The 14,555-nt window shown below is 37.3% G+C and overlaps 1 protein-coding gene and 1 long non-coding RNA gene across 6 annotated transcripts; one reads left to right on the top strand and one right to left on the bottom strand.

Annotated features, from left to right (window-relative positions):
• Positions 1 to 205: 205 nt before the first annotated feature.
• Positions 206 to 5,076, top strand: LOC100267310 (putative GDP-L-fucose synthase 2). Of its 5 annotated transcripts, none has more exons than XM_010658334.3 (3): positions 300 to 425; positions 633 to 1,593; positions 4,752 to 5,076. In XM_010658334.3, the coding sequence occupies exons 1-2, from the start codon at positions 407 to 409 to the stop codon at positions 1,586 to 1,588; spliced, it is 975 nt and encodes a 324-aa protein (XP_010656636.1). In that variant the 5' UTR covers positions 300 to 406; the 3' UTR covers positions 1,589 to 1,593; positions 4,752 to 5,076. The 5 variants fall into 5 exon arrangements, with proteins under 5 accessions (XP_002273903.1, XP_010656636.1, XP_010656638.1 ...); XM_010658336.3 differs by having other exon boundaries at positions 4,706 to 5,076; XM_010658338.3 differs by lacking the exon at positions 4,752 to 5,076 and adding an exon at positions 2,508 to 2,860.
• A 4,672-nt stretch (positions 5,077 to 9,748) lies between these two features.
• Positions 9,749 to 12,621, bottom strand: LOC132254655 (uncharacterized). Its single transcript, XR_009466956.1, has 2 exons — positions 12,261 to 12,621; positions 9,749 to 10,248 (listed from the first exon to the last, which is right to left on the bottom strand). It is a non-coding gene; the product is annotated as an uncharacterized LOC132254655 (long non-coding RNA).
• Between the last annotated feature and the right edge of the window lie 1,934 nt (positions 12,622 to 14,555).

Here is a 14,555-nt window from a genome sequence, read left to right as displayed (position 1 = left end):
TTTTTTAAATTCATTTTAATTCTTTCAATATAAAAGATCAACTAATTTGAAAATACGTAATTTTTAAATAATTTTAATTATATTTAATTTTTTTATATTTTTCATGATAAATCACACTTAGAAAATTATTTTCCTTATTTTGCTCCCGTACCAAACCTAGTATAAGAAAAACATCGATTTATTATCCTAAACTATTGTATTTTAGCTGCTAAACGGTAAACCTCATAGTCATATGATGGGCTTTGGAAGAGAAAAGGGAGCGACAGAAAGCCCAAGATGAAGCCCAGTTGGATAAGCGTAAAAACTAAAAACTAAAAGGGCATGGCAGTTGGAAGGTCAGAAGTTGACTCACCCAATCTCACTCTCGTTCTCACTCCCGTTCTCTCTCCCACTGTAACCTCCGACAATGGGAAGCTCCAATCACGGTACAATCTCTCTCTTTCTCTGCTTTCTGTTTGGTTACTGGGAAACTGCGGGAAAAATTAATTCAGAACTTGCAATGTTACAGCATCTTGGGTTTTTAATTCTTGAACAACATGCCATCCTTTCCCGCGATTTCTCACCCACCAAAGTGGGCTTAATGTTTCAGATCTTCCAACCAAAGCCCTAATTCCGTCTTCTTTCTCTCACAGGAACTACTGTGGACTCTTTCCTTTCCAACCAATCCGCTAAGGTCTTCGTCGCTGGTCACCGTGGTCTTGTCGGCTCCGCCATCGTCCGCAAGCTCCAGCAGCTTGGATTCACCAATCTCCTCCTCCGAACCCACGCCGAGCTCGATCTCACCCGCCAAACTGATGTCGATGCCTTCTTTGCTGCTGAAAAGCCCCAATTCGTGATCCTCGCCGCTGCCAAGGTCGGTGGCATCCACGCCAACAAAACCTATCCCGCAGATTTCATCGCCATCAACCTCCAAATCCAGACCAATGTGATCGATTCATCCTATCGCCACGGCGTAAAGAAGCTACTGTTCTTGGGTTCCTCTTGCATTTACCCTAAGTTTGCTCCGCAACCAATCACCGAAGAAGCATTGCTCACGGGTCCATTGGAGCCCACCAACGAATGGTACGCTGTGGCGAAGATCGCCGGGATCAAGATGTGCCAGGGCTATCGATTGCAACACGGTTTTGATGCGATCTCTGGCATGCCCACAAATTTGTACGGCCCGTATGACAATTTTCACCCCGAGAATTCGCATGTGTTACCGGCATTGATTAGGCGGTTTCATGAGGCAAAGGTATCAGGTGCGAAGGAGGTGGTGGTTTGGGGCACCGGATCACCCTTGAGGGAGTTCTTGCACGTAGATGATTTGGCAGATGGAGTGGTGTTTTTGATGGACAAGTACAGTGGGTTGGTGCATGTGAATGTGGGGAGTGGAAAGGAGGTGACGATCAAGGAGTTGGCTGAATTGGTGAAGGAAGTGGTTGGGTTTGAGGGTGAGCTTGTTTGGGATACATCAAAGCCCGATGGGACACCGAGGAAGCTCATGGACAGCTCGAAGCTAGCAGAATTGGGATGGGTCCCAAAGATAGCACTGAAGGAAGGGCTTGTTGATACCTATAAGTGGTACTTGGAGAATGTCAAGCAATGATGCAGGTGATTATGTCTTCTTCAATGGGCTATCAATCCTTGTTTTATGATCTCATAATTTTTATTACTTTTAAATCATGTCCAGGTCAATCCACATTTATTATGTATCCACCATGTGAAATTTATTATCAGCAATGCTTTGTTGTTTGGTCGTCATTTTCTGAAGTGATTCAGCAGTTGTTGAGGAAGTAAAAATGGAGTTCTTTGTTATTTATAATTGAATTTCAATTTTCAGATGGTTTTATTATAGGGTTATTAAACACTATTTATTTATTAAATCTTCCAATGGCATGACAAACCTTTATTGGTCTGGAAATAATATGCTTTTACTCCTTAATATTGCATGAATCTTCCTCACTTGTTTTCTTAATTAGGATTTCTATCTCTCTATCTATCTTCTAAATTGCTTTCTTCTTTTCAATGTGCTTTGGATATATGTCAGCAACTTTGCTGCGTAAACCTATATGCCTTTTTGGCGGCAATTACAATGCCATCTCTAGATGCCATGGTTTTTGCATATTTATTTATAATGTCGATCCTTTTTGTCTGACTGTGATTCTTATGTTAACATACGAAATTTGATGACCTCTTCGGATTTCATATTTCTTTCTGTCTTATATGGAATGCAGTAATAATTTTTTCTTCAACAAAGGAAATTTTTGCATTTTCTTTCTAGTTGCTGATTTTCAACGATTGAGTAGAAAAATAGAGAATTAATTTGGCCATTCTGGTCATTTAACAGAGGCAATGTTTTGCATGGAAGCTTCCAAGAGCTTGTTCAGTAGATAAGATACGCAGCTTGCTTTTCCCTTTTTCTTAATTCTTTTCCATGGTTTGGTATCAGAGCACCTTATTTAGTTTCTTATTGTTACTCCAGCAATGTTTTTTTTTTTTCTTTTTTTGAAACTATTTTTCTCCAGGAACTCTGGCTGCTGATCACATGCTTTGTAATTCTTTTTTATTCTATACTACTTTGATTGGATCAAGTTATCCCTCCAACCAAACACCAAACCAACTCTCCTTGCACAAACCATTCATCCATTGATGCTGTGTAATATCTAATGTCAGCACTGTAGCATATCCTCTTGGCTGAAAGTAAGAGAAGTAGTGTCCTGAGGTAGATTGTGTGTTGACAAGGATTTAAAAAGCTATCAAGGCTTAAGCCCAAAATACTCAATGGGTCTTTATGGATTTTGAGTCTTTGTTGGCTTTTGATATATATCTCTGTAAGAGGCTTATGCCTCACAATTTAATGGATGTTGAGATTTTGTAAGTTCTTGGTATATATTTTATAAGTCTTGGGTCTTGGGTATGGTGCTTCAATTAGACCTTTTATAGAATAAGGGCTCAGCTGGATTTCATTAACTCTTTAAACTGAAATGAGAGAAGGAAAAAAGAAAAGAAAAGAAAGGAAAGGAAAAGAAACAAGGAAAAACAGATAAATTGTTCGTTATTACGGTGGCTCAGCTCATATATATAGTCATTATTTTACTATTGATGGATAAAGGAAAGAGACCATTGTAGTTGATGAATGAAGAAGAAGAATGAGTGGATATCAACACTGATCTGATCAAGATGATAATGGAGCAATTGGATATGGTGATGATTCCTTGGGAGATCCTATTAGTCATAGTGATGGGGATGCTGAAAAATATTTTATGGAGGCATGAGAGAAAGAGAGAAAGAGAGAGAGAAATTAAATCAGAGACTATGGAAAATGACAAATAATTAATTTTCTTATTATTAATTTTATGGTTTTCTTATTATTATATTTTTATGTTTTTTTAATGTTAAAGAAATTCTGGTTTCCTGCAATATCATGTGATCTTCCTTTCAAGTTCTGGTATGTTTTTTTCCTCTGGGAATTTTTTTTTTTGATACATAAACACAGAATAATTATATTAAAAAGAGGGAAGCAAAAAGGCAACCCGAAGCATACAGGAAGTATACACGAGAAGCCCCAAAAACAAAAAGCACAAGGAAGCATACACTCACCAACCCTCAATTAGAGCCCAACCAATCTACAAAATTAATTAAGGAGTGGGGCTCTCCATCTAAACAAGACGTAGTCCAAGAGAAAAGATTACAAACGAAGGAGGTTTTTAATCTTTGGATCGACAAAGCCTCATTATCAAAAGCTATCCTATTTCTTTCTTTCCACATCGTCCAAAATAAACAAAGGGGGGCTGCCCGCCAAATCTTCCCACGCTTCTTGTCTACAAAAGAATCGGACCAGCCAAGGAGAGTGTCTTTAATCGTGAGCTGAAGGACCCAAGTAACCCTAAACATCGTAAACATAAGATTCCACAACACCTTCGCCTTGGGGCAATGTTTTTTTCCTTTGGGAATTGATTTCATCTTTTCTATTTATGGCCGTGTAGTGTGCCCTATGGCCTTTGTTGTATTCTGCATGTGTACTCTGTTGCACCATTTTGTAAGCACTTTTAATATATTCCTCTTATTTACCTATCAAAAAAATAAAATGAAATTTATAGCCATGTATTGTTTGTTTCCATTTCTTTCACAAATGTTTCTTCTTCTTCAGACTACTTTAAGTTCTGCTGCCCTCAACTTTTCTCAGTGACTTCAAAAAGGCACATAACATACTTGATAGGAAAGCCCTGAAAAAGAGCTCAACCCTTGTTTTTCAACCAAAGGGTCCCCATTCTTGCTTTATCCAAAGAGTCCACGGACTCAAAACAACCTCAACAGGCTGTAAGGCAGAAATGGGCTCTACTCAGTTTTTATTTCTGAAGTTTGATATCTTGATTTGTTCTACTTTGTTGTGGCCATCACAAGTGTATCAACTCCACTTGTTTCCCTTCTGCCCTTCACATTGTCCAAATTCAACTGTTGTTTCCTCTGATACTGTTGTGCCATTGTAAATCAAAGCCTCTTCAAGTTTGTCGTTGATGTCAACAAACGCTTCTGCAAGTTATAAACCTTCTCAAATCCACTAGTTTTTTTTTTTTTTTTTCTTTCTTTACCTGAGGCCAAATAGTATCCCGAGCTTCTTATTATGTAAGAGGTATTAATTTGGATAATTAACATGCCTTTGACTTTCTTTGTTTGATTTCCTCATTTATCTGTTAATGTGGATCTTGCACCCTTTTGTCAGCTATTTCTCTTCCCAAAATATATCGATCGTGTTTGTCATTTTCTAGATGGAAAATTTTCAAGGATGAAGAAATGGCATGATTACAAACAATGCATTGAAGTCAACAAAAATTTCAAGGATGAAGAAATGGCATGATTACGAACAATGCATTGAAGTCAACTTTTTTACCTTCTATAAGCAGGTTGTTGGGTGTTGTTGAGTGTATGAAGTCAAGTGTTAACTTAATGTTACTATTGAAATGTTGAAAACTCAGCCAGTGGCTAGAGGTCACTTAATGAACCATTTGTTGTTACTAAGATGTTATAACTGAAGCAATTAGACTGGCATGAACAATTTAAAGAGACAATTGAAATAAGCATTTCCATGTGAAAGACCTTAATTGATTAGCGTAAATGTTACCCATGGTTTTGAAAGGTGCAAGGTACACCTAACGTGCAAAAGTCTCCAAAGGCTTAGGCACAAGACACAACCCAAAGCGCCCACCGAAGCAAAGGTACAACCTGGGGTGCATGTCAATTTTATTGATTTATGATCCAAAATTTAACCCAAGCAACAAAAGAAATCAAGATTATAAGCATTTAAAGAAGCATCAAACAAAAAACTAATGCAATTATATAAAATTTCAATACACAGTCAGAAATACCAAGAATAAAAGTGTTAGAAAGAAAAAAGAAAATGCACAAGGCGCTCCTCTCCAACAAGCTGTGTGCCGTGGCAGGTGAGGCACTATTGCTAGGGATTTGTTGTGCTTGGGCCTAGATATGATAAAGTGTGTCTTCAACAGATATATTGTTAATAATATAACTTGTTAAGCCAATATCTATCAAAAAAAAAAAAATATAACTTGTTAAGCCAAGTAATGAGATTTGTCTCTTATGAAGTAATATTTCCAAATCAACTAGAAGCTTCTGGTATTTTCTGGTCCCTATTTTTCCCTCATTTTAATATGCATGTTGGATTCCTAATGATTGAGACTTATATTGATCAAATGGTCAAATGGTCAAATTTGATGCAAAGATTGAATTATTTTGTGAACCTATTAGTGGTAGGAGACATTAGCAAGCTGATATATGTTAGACATATAGATGCTATGTTCATGGATTCTGTTGTTAGCCAGCTCAGCATTCCTTGTACCCAACTCTTTGGAAAAAGCTATGTAATGCCATATTTTATGATATCAGAAAGGAGATTTTAGAAAAGTTTATGTTAAATTTTCTTTTGGTCATCTAAAGTATATGGGTTTTCTGATGTTGGTTAGGCTGGTAATTCCATGAGATATGGGATCAATTTCAGGATTTTCCACCTTCACTGGAAGTCTTGTGTGCTGTTAGAAGCAAGAGGTGTAGTTCCATAATGTGAAAAGCAGATTGTTGTTCCTACACTCTGCACTAAAGTGGATTTTGTTTCCTTGTCTAATAAAGCCTTGTCTATGATGTGACTTTATTTCCTTCTATGCAAAAAAAGAGTCCATGCCTTGAATCCTATGGGATGTTCTGTAACAATTAGGTAGAAGCAATATGCTGGGATCCTGTGTTTAGTTGGATGGCAGCTTAGGAGAGATTTAGAAGGAGATCAATAAGATACTGTAGGCACAGCACACAGGCCCATACTTCAGCTCGACTAAGTGTGTTTAAGAATGTGAAGCCTAAGGTGTTCTGTTTACATGTAGCACAGAAATTGGAACGCTAAGTCATGGCTGCTTATTTTAATTTAAATAAAGGATATAACTACAATGAGAGATAACTAAATATAATGTGGTGTTGTGTTTTCATTCATATCCTTTTATCTGGTACCTTATGAGACAACCCTGTAGCAACCAGAATTTTAACTGGTCTTTGATGCAGCCTTGATATTGCCACATGCAATTACATCAGTTTAACACATAGCACACCACCATAAGGTTGCTGCTTGTTCAAAATAGAAAGAGTATAGTTAGAGATAGTCACATATAAGGTGGCTATGAATATTTGTGGTTTTGTATTCTTGTTTTCTCAGCTTTGGATGGTCATGCCTACGTCAACTTTTGAGTTGATGAGAGATTGATGGCTTAGATCTGAAAGTAAAGAGACTGAATGACTTAAATACCATATACCTCTTCAAATATATATATATATATATATATATATATATATATGGATGTTCTAGATTTCTCAACCTTTCATCTTCCTCTAGTTTCCAACCAACACCTCCTTTTGTTAAACATTCAAGATTAAGCCTGATTCCATCTTCAACTGGTTTAGATCCCAAAAATACCTTTGATAAATCTCAAGATTCTCAAATTGGTTAAGGTTTATCAGTTGTTTGTTTGCCTTTGGAATTTTTGATATGTATCCATCGGGGTACCCTTTTTACAGGAGTGGAAGAGAAGTTTCCAATCTGCAGAATCAGTCAACTTTTTTGGTTTTCTCCTGTATAGTACAGATCAAGCTAAGCTTTTTAACTAATTTTCCAAGCAACTTTGTTTACGAAAATTAGAGGGATTGTCAAGGAGGGAATCAAGAGGTTCAATCTTGATGCCGAGCCTTGGTGACAAAAACATCAGAGCTTAGGTAGTGGGTCTACACAAACAGGTACATATACATCCGTATATCTATTACAAAAATGCATCTAACATAAGCAAAATAAATTTGATTATAAGTTACTTGGATATATTTTGTCTTGACAACAATAAAAAAAACAATTTATTTGTCATTTTTTTTCGTAAACAACAACTCTACAGTTTTGGTTATGAATGAGGAGTTAAGAGAAGGTAAATAGTTAGTCCAAAAGGAGTTAGGAAATTTTATCATATGAAAAGGTCAAATGATGGTAAGCCCATCACATCTATGAAAAATTATGGTGATTTTGTTTAACTTAATCTAGTTTAGTCTAGGCGTACAATTTGAATAAGAACTTAATTACAACTAAATTCTTTATAAATGAAACTTATTCCGATTGTAGTTCAAGTAACAATTATGATTAAGGACTTAACTCTAATTCAATGTTATGTAAATAAAACTTAACCATAACGTAGTTTTGGTGGCCATTGTAATTTAAAACATAAACGTTATGAAGCCCATCGCATTTTTTGTTTCGCCTTGTCCATTTTTTCAGTCTAGAATATGCTAAGGAGGACATAAACTTTCCTTTGTATGAACCGAAGTTTCTGGGTAGTGGAATGTCCTAGATTTCCTTTACAGCGATGGTATTCTTACTGTGGAATTCAATATCTGCCTCCTGATGGTTGAAGTTAAAACACCGACGGAAGAAGGAGGTGCAGTCCTCTGGAGGAGTTTATGACATTGTACCAAACCGTAATCTGAAATAGATTCAGTGCAAGTACCCGCTCCTCCCTCTACCATTAATTTTCTGCTGACTCCTGGGCAGAATGGCTCAAATACAGTGGGCCCAATCAGATGTGATAGAATTTATAATCTTGCTTGCTATTCGTGACAGCCGCATTCCTTCATTGATTGATTGTTTTTTACAAGAAAAAAGACCCACCTTCTGTAAGGAAAAATTAATCCCTTGTTTTCCACGGCAAAGAAATCTATGCCTTTGTTTTTTCTATCATCAAGAAGCAGGCAGCCACATGTAGGGGCTTGGCGTCTTTCTGTGATATCATTAAAAACATGAAAAAAGGAAAAACACAGAGACGTGGAAGGTGTTGTTTCTTGTAATTTACTTTGCAGATCCAGTCCGAAAGGATTAGAAATATTTGGTTCATTTGCTCGTCCGAAAACCACAGTTTCAGGAAGCATAAAGTGGCCTCTGTGCGTCCTGGTCATTGCTGTGCTGCTGCCGTGGATTGGGTGGGGAAAAGGAAAAAACACATGCAAACCTTGGAACATTAGAGCAGAGCTTTTTCTGGGCAATGGAAAATATTTAGAGGTTGCTTTTGTCGATTTTTATCTTTGTTTTTACGAATGAAAAATGGAGGGTTTGTAATCAGAAAGTGCAACTGGCAACATGGGAGAAAGAGGATGTCCAGACGCCAACCATATAAGGGTTCAGCCTTTTTGACAAAGTGGGATTTGGAGGACCAAAATTCAGAAAAGGAGGGGAATTTAAAATAAACATTATCAAGCATAACATAAATTGGAAGAAAGGCCAAAACTTAAAAAGAGCATTGTAAATTGTAAACCCCCCTTTCCACGAAGCCACCCATTCAATCCCAGGTCCTACTCCACCATCCCTCGGGCCCCAACACATGAAGCTTTAGCTTTTGAAAGAAAGAGGAGGTGGCATAGCCATCACGTGCAAACATAAACCAGAAGAGACCAAACCCCAATTGCAGTGCACATTGCTTCTTGATAGGACGCTTGCCCCATGGACCTTGTTCAACTTCACACCACCACCCTTCCTTCCTCACATCATCTTTCTTGTCTTTGTCTTTGTTTTTCTTTGTCAGTAATATAAGACACACTCTCTCTCTCTCTCTCTCTCTCCACACATGTCTCTGTGTATATATATTGACAGTGCCTAACCCTAGGGACCCCCTAAGCCGGCAGTTTCAGTGTTCCCCTCCGCTCCAGTTTGCCTTGTCACCTCAGCCTCTCCAACCACCTAAGGGAACACTAACCACTTCCCCATAACACATTCACCGGAATAACAAACACATGCCTATCATAAAAGAGACAAATGCTCTCTCATCTATCTATCTATCATATGTTTCTATATATGACATGAATGAGTATGAGCATACACATGATTTCAAGGGCAAGTGGGTTTGAATTGGGCGCATTCCATCAATACTCAAACCCCCTCGCTACTCCCAAGAAAAAACATATTAAAAAAGGGGATGGAAAAGAAACAAACACTGACAGTATTTTTGAATTAATAGTGAAAACCGTGCTCAGCATTGAAGTCTGCATCATCTTTTTTTTGGGCCACCAAAATAAATTGAACTCACCAACCCTCTTAAAGGGTTTCTACTCTCTATTTATTGCATAATAATAATAATAATAATAATAATGGATAGTGGCTATCTTCTTCGTTTCCCTTTTTTTTTTTCTTTTTTTTTCTCTTTTGCTTCAAGCAACCAAAGCAAAGATCATAAACATAAAACCAAAAGAGCAAATCAAGTATTCATTAGAAAGTAATTGAAAGAGGCCATCCTGTTACAGAGGAACCTTTGCATACCCATTTCATGTAAACATGAATAGCTACAAAGAGGAAAAAAAATGAGAAAAAAACAATTATATGACAATAATAGATTGAGCCGTCCCCGCCAATATCACCCACCACCACCACCACCCACCACCACCACCACCCACCACCACCACCACCCACCACCCACCACCATTAAAATCCGAAGAAGTAGAAGAGCTGGAGTCGCAAGGACATAACCTGTAAAATGGGGTTCCTACAATAGCCAGAGCAGTCCTCAGAAATGCTATCGAAAACCTTGTGCATCCCATGTGTTGACAATCTCATCTCTACTTCCATTTTCCTTTTCCAAGCATCAACACCCGCAGCCCTCAACATTTTCAACCTGCAAGTTTGTAGGGGCTGCCTCCGCCGCTGCTGCCACTGCCACTGCCACCAACACCACCACCGCAACCCTACCATCGAAAGAAATAGAAGAATACTGGGTGGGTTCTCAGTTTTCTTACTTCAAAACAGCTCAAAGCCATTATGTGGGTGCATTTTGGTCAAAATGAACATGAATCAAAGAAGAGGTAAACATGGGGTGGGCGTTGTACGAAAATATTTTTCCTCCCACTTTCTTACTTTTTTTCTTTTTTTTTCGAGAGAAAACCTAATGGGTTTTCTTGTCCTATCTTGAAAACCCCCAAAAAAAATAAATAAAATGAAATAACAAAAACAAAAGCAAAATTAAAATGGGAAGAAGGGAGAGGAGAAGACAAGGCGAGGCGTGTAGTGGATGTATAGCGACAGTGGGTGTCTTTAAACATAATGAGGCCAAGTAAATGTGCATGAAACAAGGGAATGGTGGTTTGTACGGCTTTTGCAATATGAGATTGAGATTGGCTTTAACCCGCACAATAACCCCATTCCCATTCCCACCTTACTTGCCCCAGTTTAGCTAGATTTGCGCAAGCAACCTCTGTCCTTTTTCCTCTCTTCCCTCCCTTACCCCTTCCCTTTCTTCACTTTCCCACTTCTCTCCCTCTCCCCTCTGCTTTTTCCTTAAATTATATTTTCTTCTTTTTTCGTTTCCTCACACCTCCCTTATCACTTGGCTTTTATTTATATAATTATATTTATTAATTTGGCAGCACAGCAGTGAGCAGTGTACCGAGGTTTATGGAGACGGCCACCAAACTCTCCAGAGTTTCACACCTTATAGTCTCAGGCTTTTTAATCGCCTACCCTTCATTCGTTTGTAGTTGTGGACTGGACTGGACTCTATTCCTAGGCGGTGAGGTGAAGAGGAGGCCTAGCTGATTTCCTCTATCAATGCTTTGACCCTTCGGTCAAAGTTTCCCACTCCCTGTGAGGTGGACCGGGGAAAGTGGTTCCCATCTTGCGCCCATGTCAGGGGTGTTTTGGTCATTTGTCCCAAACAAGTACCCCGGATTTTACGTACCCATTGTAACAGAAAAAGTTCCATGCCAACATGTGATGGTGAATTTCCATTTTTGGGTCTGGGCAGTTTCTTACCTTTGCACGGGAGACCGACCGGATGTGGTTCACTCTCACCCGGTACTAGGGGTAAAACAGTAATACTGCCATGGGAAAGCCCATTCCGTGTGGAACCAACAGAGGGAGAGGTGCATGGTCTCGCCCTCTGCTGACCGTTCGATGTGATGAAATGGCAGGGAAGGATTCAGGGGCAGGGGGTGTGAGAGAGACAAGGGAGACCGAGCACAGTGACCCAGGATGCGCCACGTGTACGGCGATGGAGGTGGGGTAGCATTAGAAGCAATGTAGCTACGTAGCAGAGGAGTGGGGGTTGGGGGCTGATCTCGAAATCCAGGTTCGAGACTATCATAATAGAGAACAGCAAGAGACAGAATGTCTGAGCAAAAGTCAGAAATCAGAGAAAGAGCCATGGATTTTTCCAGGAAAAATAGAGATAGAAAGAGAGCCCCAAGAGCAATAACCAGTGCACCCATCTCTCATCACGCCCTCCTCATTAAACCTCTTCCCATACATTTTTAAAACAAATTAATTAATTACAAACAAAAGAAAAAAAAAAAAGCAAAAGCATTGATGATTGTGGGTGTCTCAAGTGAGGAATATTGCCATACAGAATCATGGAGAAGGAAAGAGTAAGAAAACCCAAAACGAGAAACGATAATCAGATCTGATTCTGATTCAAAGAAAAAAAAAGTAGAAAGATATCAATCGTTTTCGACCCAGATCTTGAATGATCAAATATGGCTACTGCTTTTTCAAGCTAGTCTGTAAACACTGCCACACCCCATTATTTCTGTAGCAGTAGCAGTGTTCATCAACCTCCATGTTATTATCATCAAAACACCCTCATTATATCATATAATCTTTCATCTTCACTACCCTAACCTGATCATCATCAACCTATAACTCTGAGAGAGACACAGAAAAAAAAAGCAAGAGAAAGAGAGAGAGAGAGAAAAATCATGGATACCTTTCTTTTTCCCAGGAAAAGCTCCAAGATTGTGTACTGATCAGCCTTAATTTTCTCACTTCTGTCCTTCACCATCCCAACTTCAATGTCTTGTAACTCACAAACAGATAGAGATAAGAGACTGAGAGACTCATCATACCTATATCCATTCTCAAAGTGTTAAACCACCTGAATTTAAAACCCTGGAAGATGGTCTATGGTGACCCAAATAATATTACTATATTGTATACTATCTTTGTATTTTTTTTTTCTCTCCCCAATAAATAATATATATATTTTTTCCTTTTTGCCCTTTTCCCTTAGAAAAGCAAAAGTTTTTCTCTTTGCAGTCGCAATCTAATTTTTCTTTCCGAAAAATGGAGCAGAGGTGTTGTTAATTATTAGCATTTTCTCCCTTGTACAGTCCTGAGGTTTTCTGAGTCATAGTATCACAAAAAGGGTAGGGCAGGTGCCACCATCACTTTATCCATATTATTATTTTTTTTTATATGATTTAAAGTCTATAATGTAATAAATTCTAGAGAAAAAGGGTAACACACGGCTAACCTTTTTAATTTTTATCGGCTTAAACTGGAAGGGTGGCAATATGAGGAGTCTGATTTGAATGGGCTTAGAAAGTAGACCTATTAGACAACTTTTGGCCCATACTCAGGTGAAGAATAGGGTGTGATGCAAACTTCATTATTATAAAAATTTAAAATATCATGTTGCAAAATTCTACAATATGAAAAGTGATGGAAAATAAGGTTCTTGTTACCTTTACAAATTTCCAAGAATTTTTATTAATTGTTTCATCGGTTAACTTTTCTACCTTCAAGTCTTGAAAGAAAAAAAAAAAACTACGAGAATCACTCTATTTTCACAACATAAGTATTTTGATCTTTGTTTTTAAGAAGAAAACAGGACAAAAAAAATGCTTTTAAGAGAGGGAGTTAAAAGAAAAAAAATTAATAGTGATAGTTTTTACATAGTTTTATAACTCTTAAGAATTATTCATCACAAAAACTTATTGGGTCAAGTTGGGTCAGGTCAACTTACTTGAACATCGAAATCCAACTCCTATAAAAAAAATCATATAAAGTTCTTTTTTGTGATAATTTTTGTACAATGAACATGTTATTTTGATGTAATGACATATTACTTTTCTTTTTCTTTTTTAATCTTAATTATATATATATATATTTAGACTCCAATATGATATTACTTGGATAAGTTATCTTATGCCAATATTGGGTTTTGTCAAGAAATTTCATTTGGGACTCATAAGAAAAATTAGTTACAATTTGGGACCAATATTAGGAACTAATGTCAAAAATGGTACCCAAATCTATGTCAGCCTTTAAAACTTGAATTCTCTTCTCCCTTTGCCATCATGCTTCCTTTAATCTTTGACCGTCCATTTTTAATCCTCTAAAACAAATTTTATGTCCTTCGCTTTGTGGCAAAGTTCCTCAAATTCTGCATTATAAACTAAAATGGGACCCCAACATAATTTCAGGGATAACAGTAATGAATTTATGCTCTTCATTGTACCAACATTTTCATTTTCTACGGCTATATTTGGTTGCCGTAAATGTTAAGAAAAATATTTTTTATGTTTAATTTTATTATGAAAATTATGAAAGAAAATAAAATATAATTTAAATTATTAAAAAATTTATATATTTTTAAATCATTTAATATTTATATAAAAAGTTAAATAAGTTTAAAATAATGTATAAGTCATGCCCCTGGTCACAATCCAAATGCGGGATTAAGATTTTAAATCTGATCATATATTCTTAGTTTGCATGAGTAGTTTGGAAAAGTGGTTCAAGATTAGACAGGATTTAGCAAGTTCACAGTGAATACTGGCTACAAATGAATATAAAAGCTTTGTCCATGTAATTCTAGGGAAAGCTGATGGCATTTAATATACCCCGTTATGAGGACTTAATGCAAAAAGGAAAAGAAAGGTATTATAATAAGAGCAAAATGTGAATGGGAGACATTTTAATAATCAATAAAAACACTTTATATTTTTTGGGCCACCAACCGAACCGAACCGAACCCAACCCAACCCCACTCCACAGTGAATTGAAGGCCGTTTTATCTGACGGGAGGACTGACCAATTTTAAAGATAAAATAAAGATGATTTTGTGATGATGAGACCATGTTCTCTATGAGGTTACATGAGGTCCCCCATTCTCTGCCTTTATTTTTTATTTTTTATTTTGGGCATGTGACCACCTCTTTGCTTCACGTGCATCCACAACTCCTATTTGGACATTTAAATTCTTCTTCACAATTTCTCC

This window comes from Vitis vinifera, chromosome 11 (genome assembly GCF_030704535.1).
Source record: "Vitis vinifera cultivar Pinot Noir 40024 chromosome 11, ASM3070453v1".
Classification (NCBI taxonomy): Eukaryota; Viridiplantae; Streptophyta; class Magnoliopsida; order Vitales; family Vitaceae; genus Vitis; species Vitis vinifera.
The sequence above is the reverse complement of the archived record's forward strand: the minus strand, read 5'-3'. Positions and strand labels throughout refer to the sequence as shown.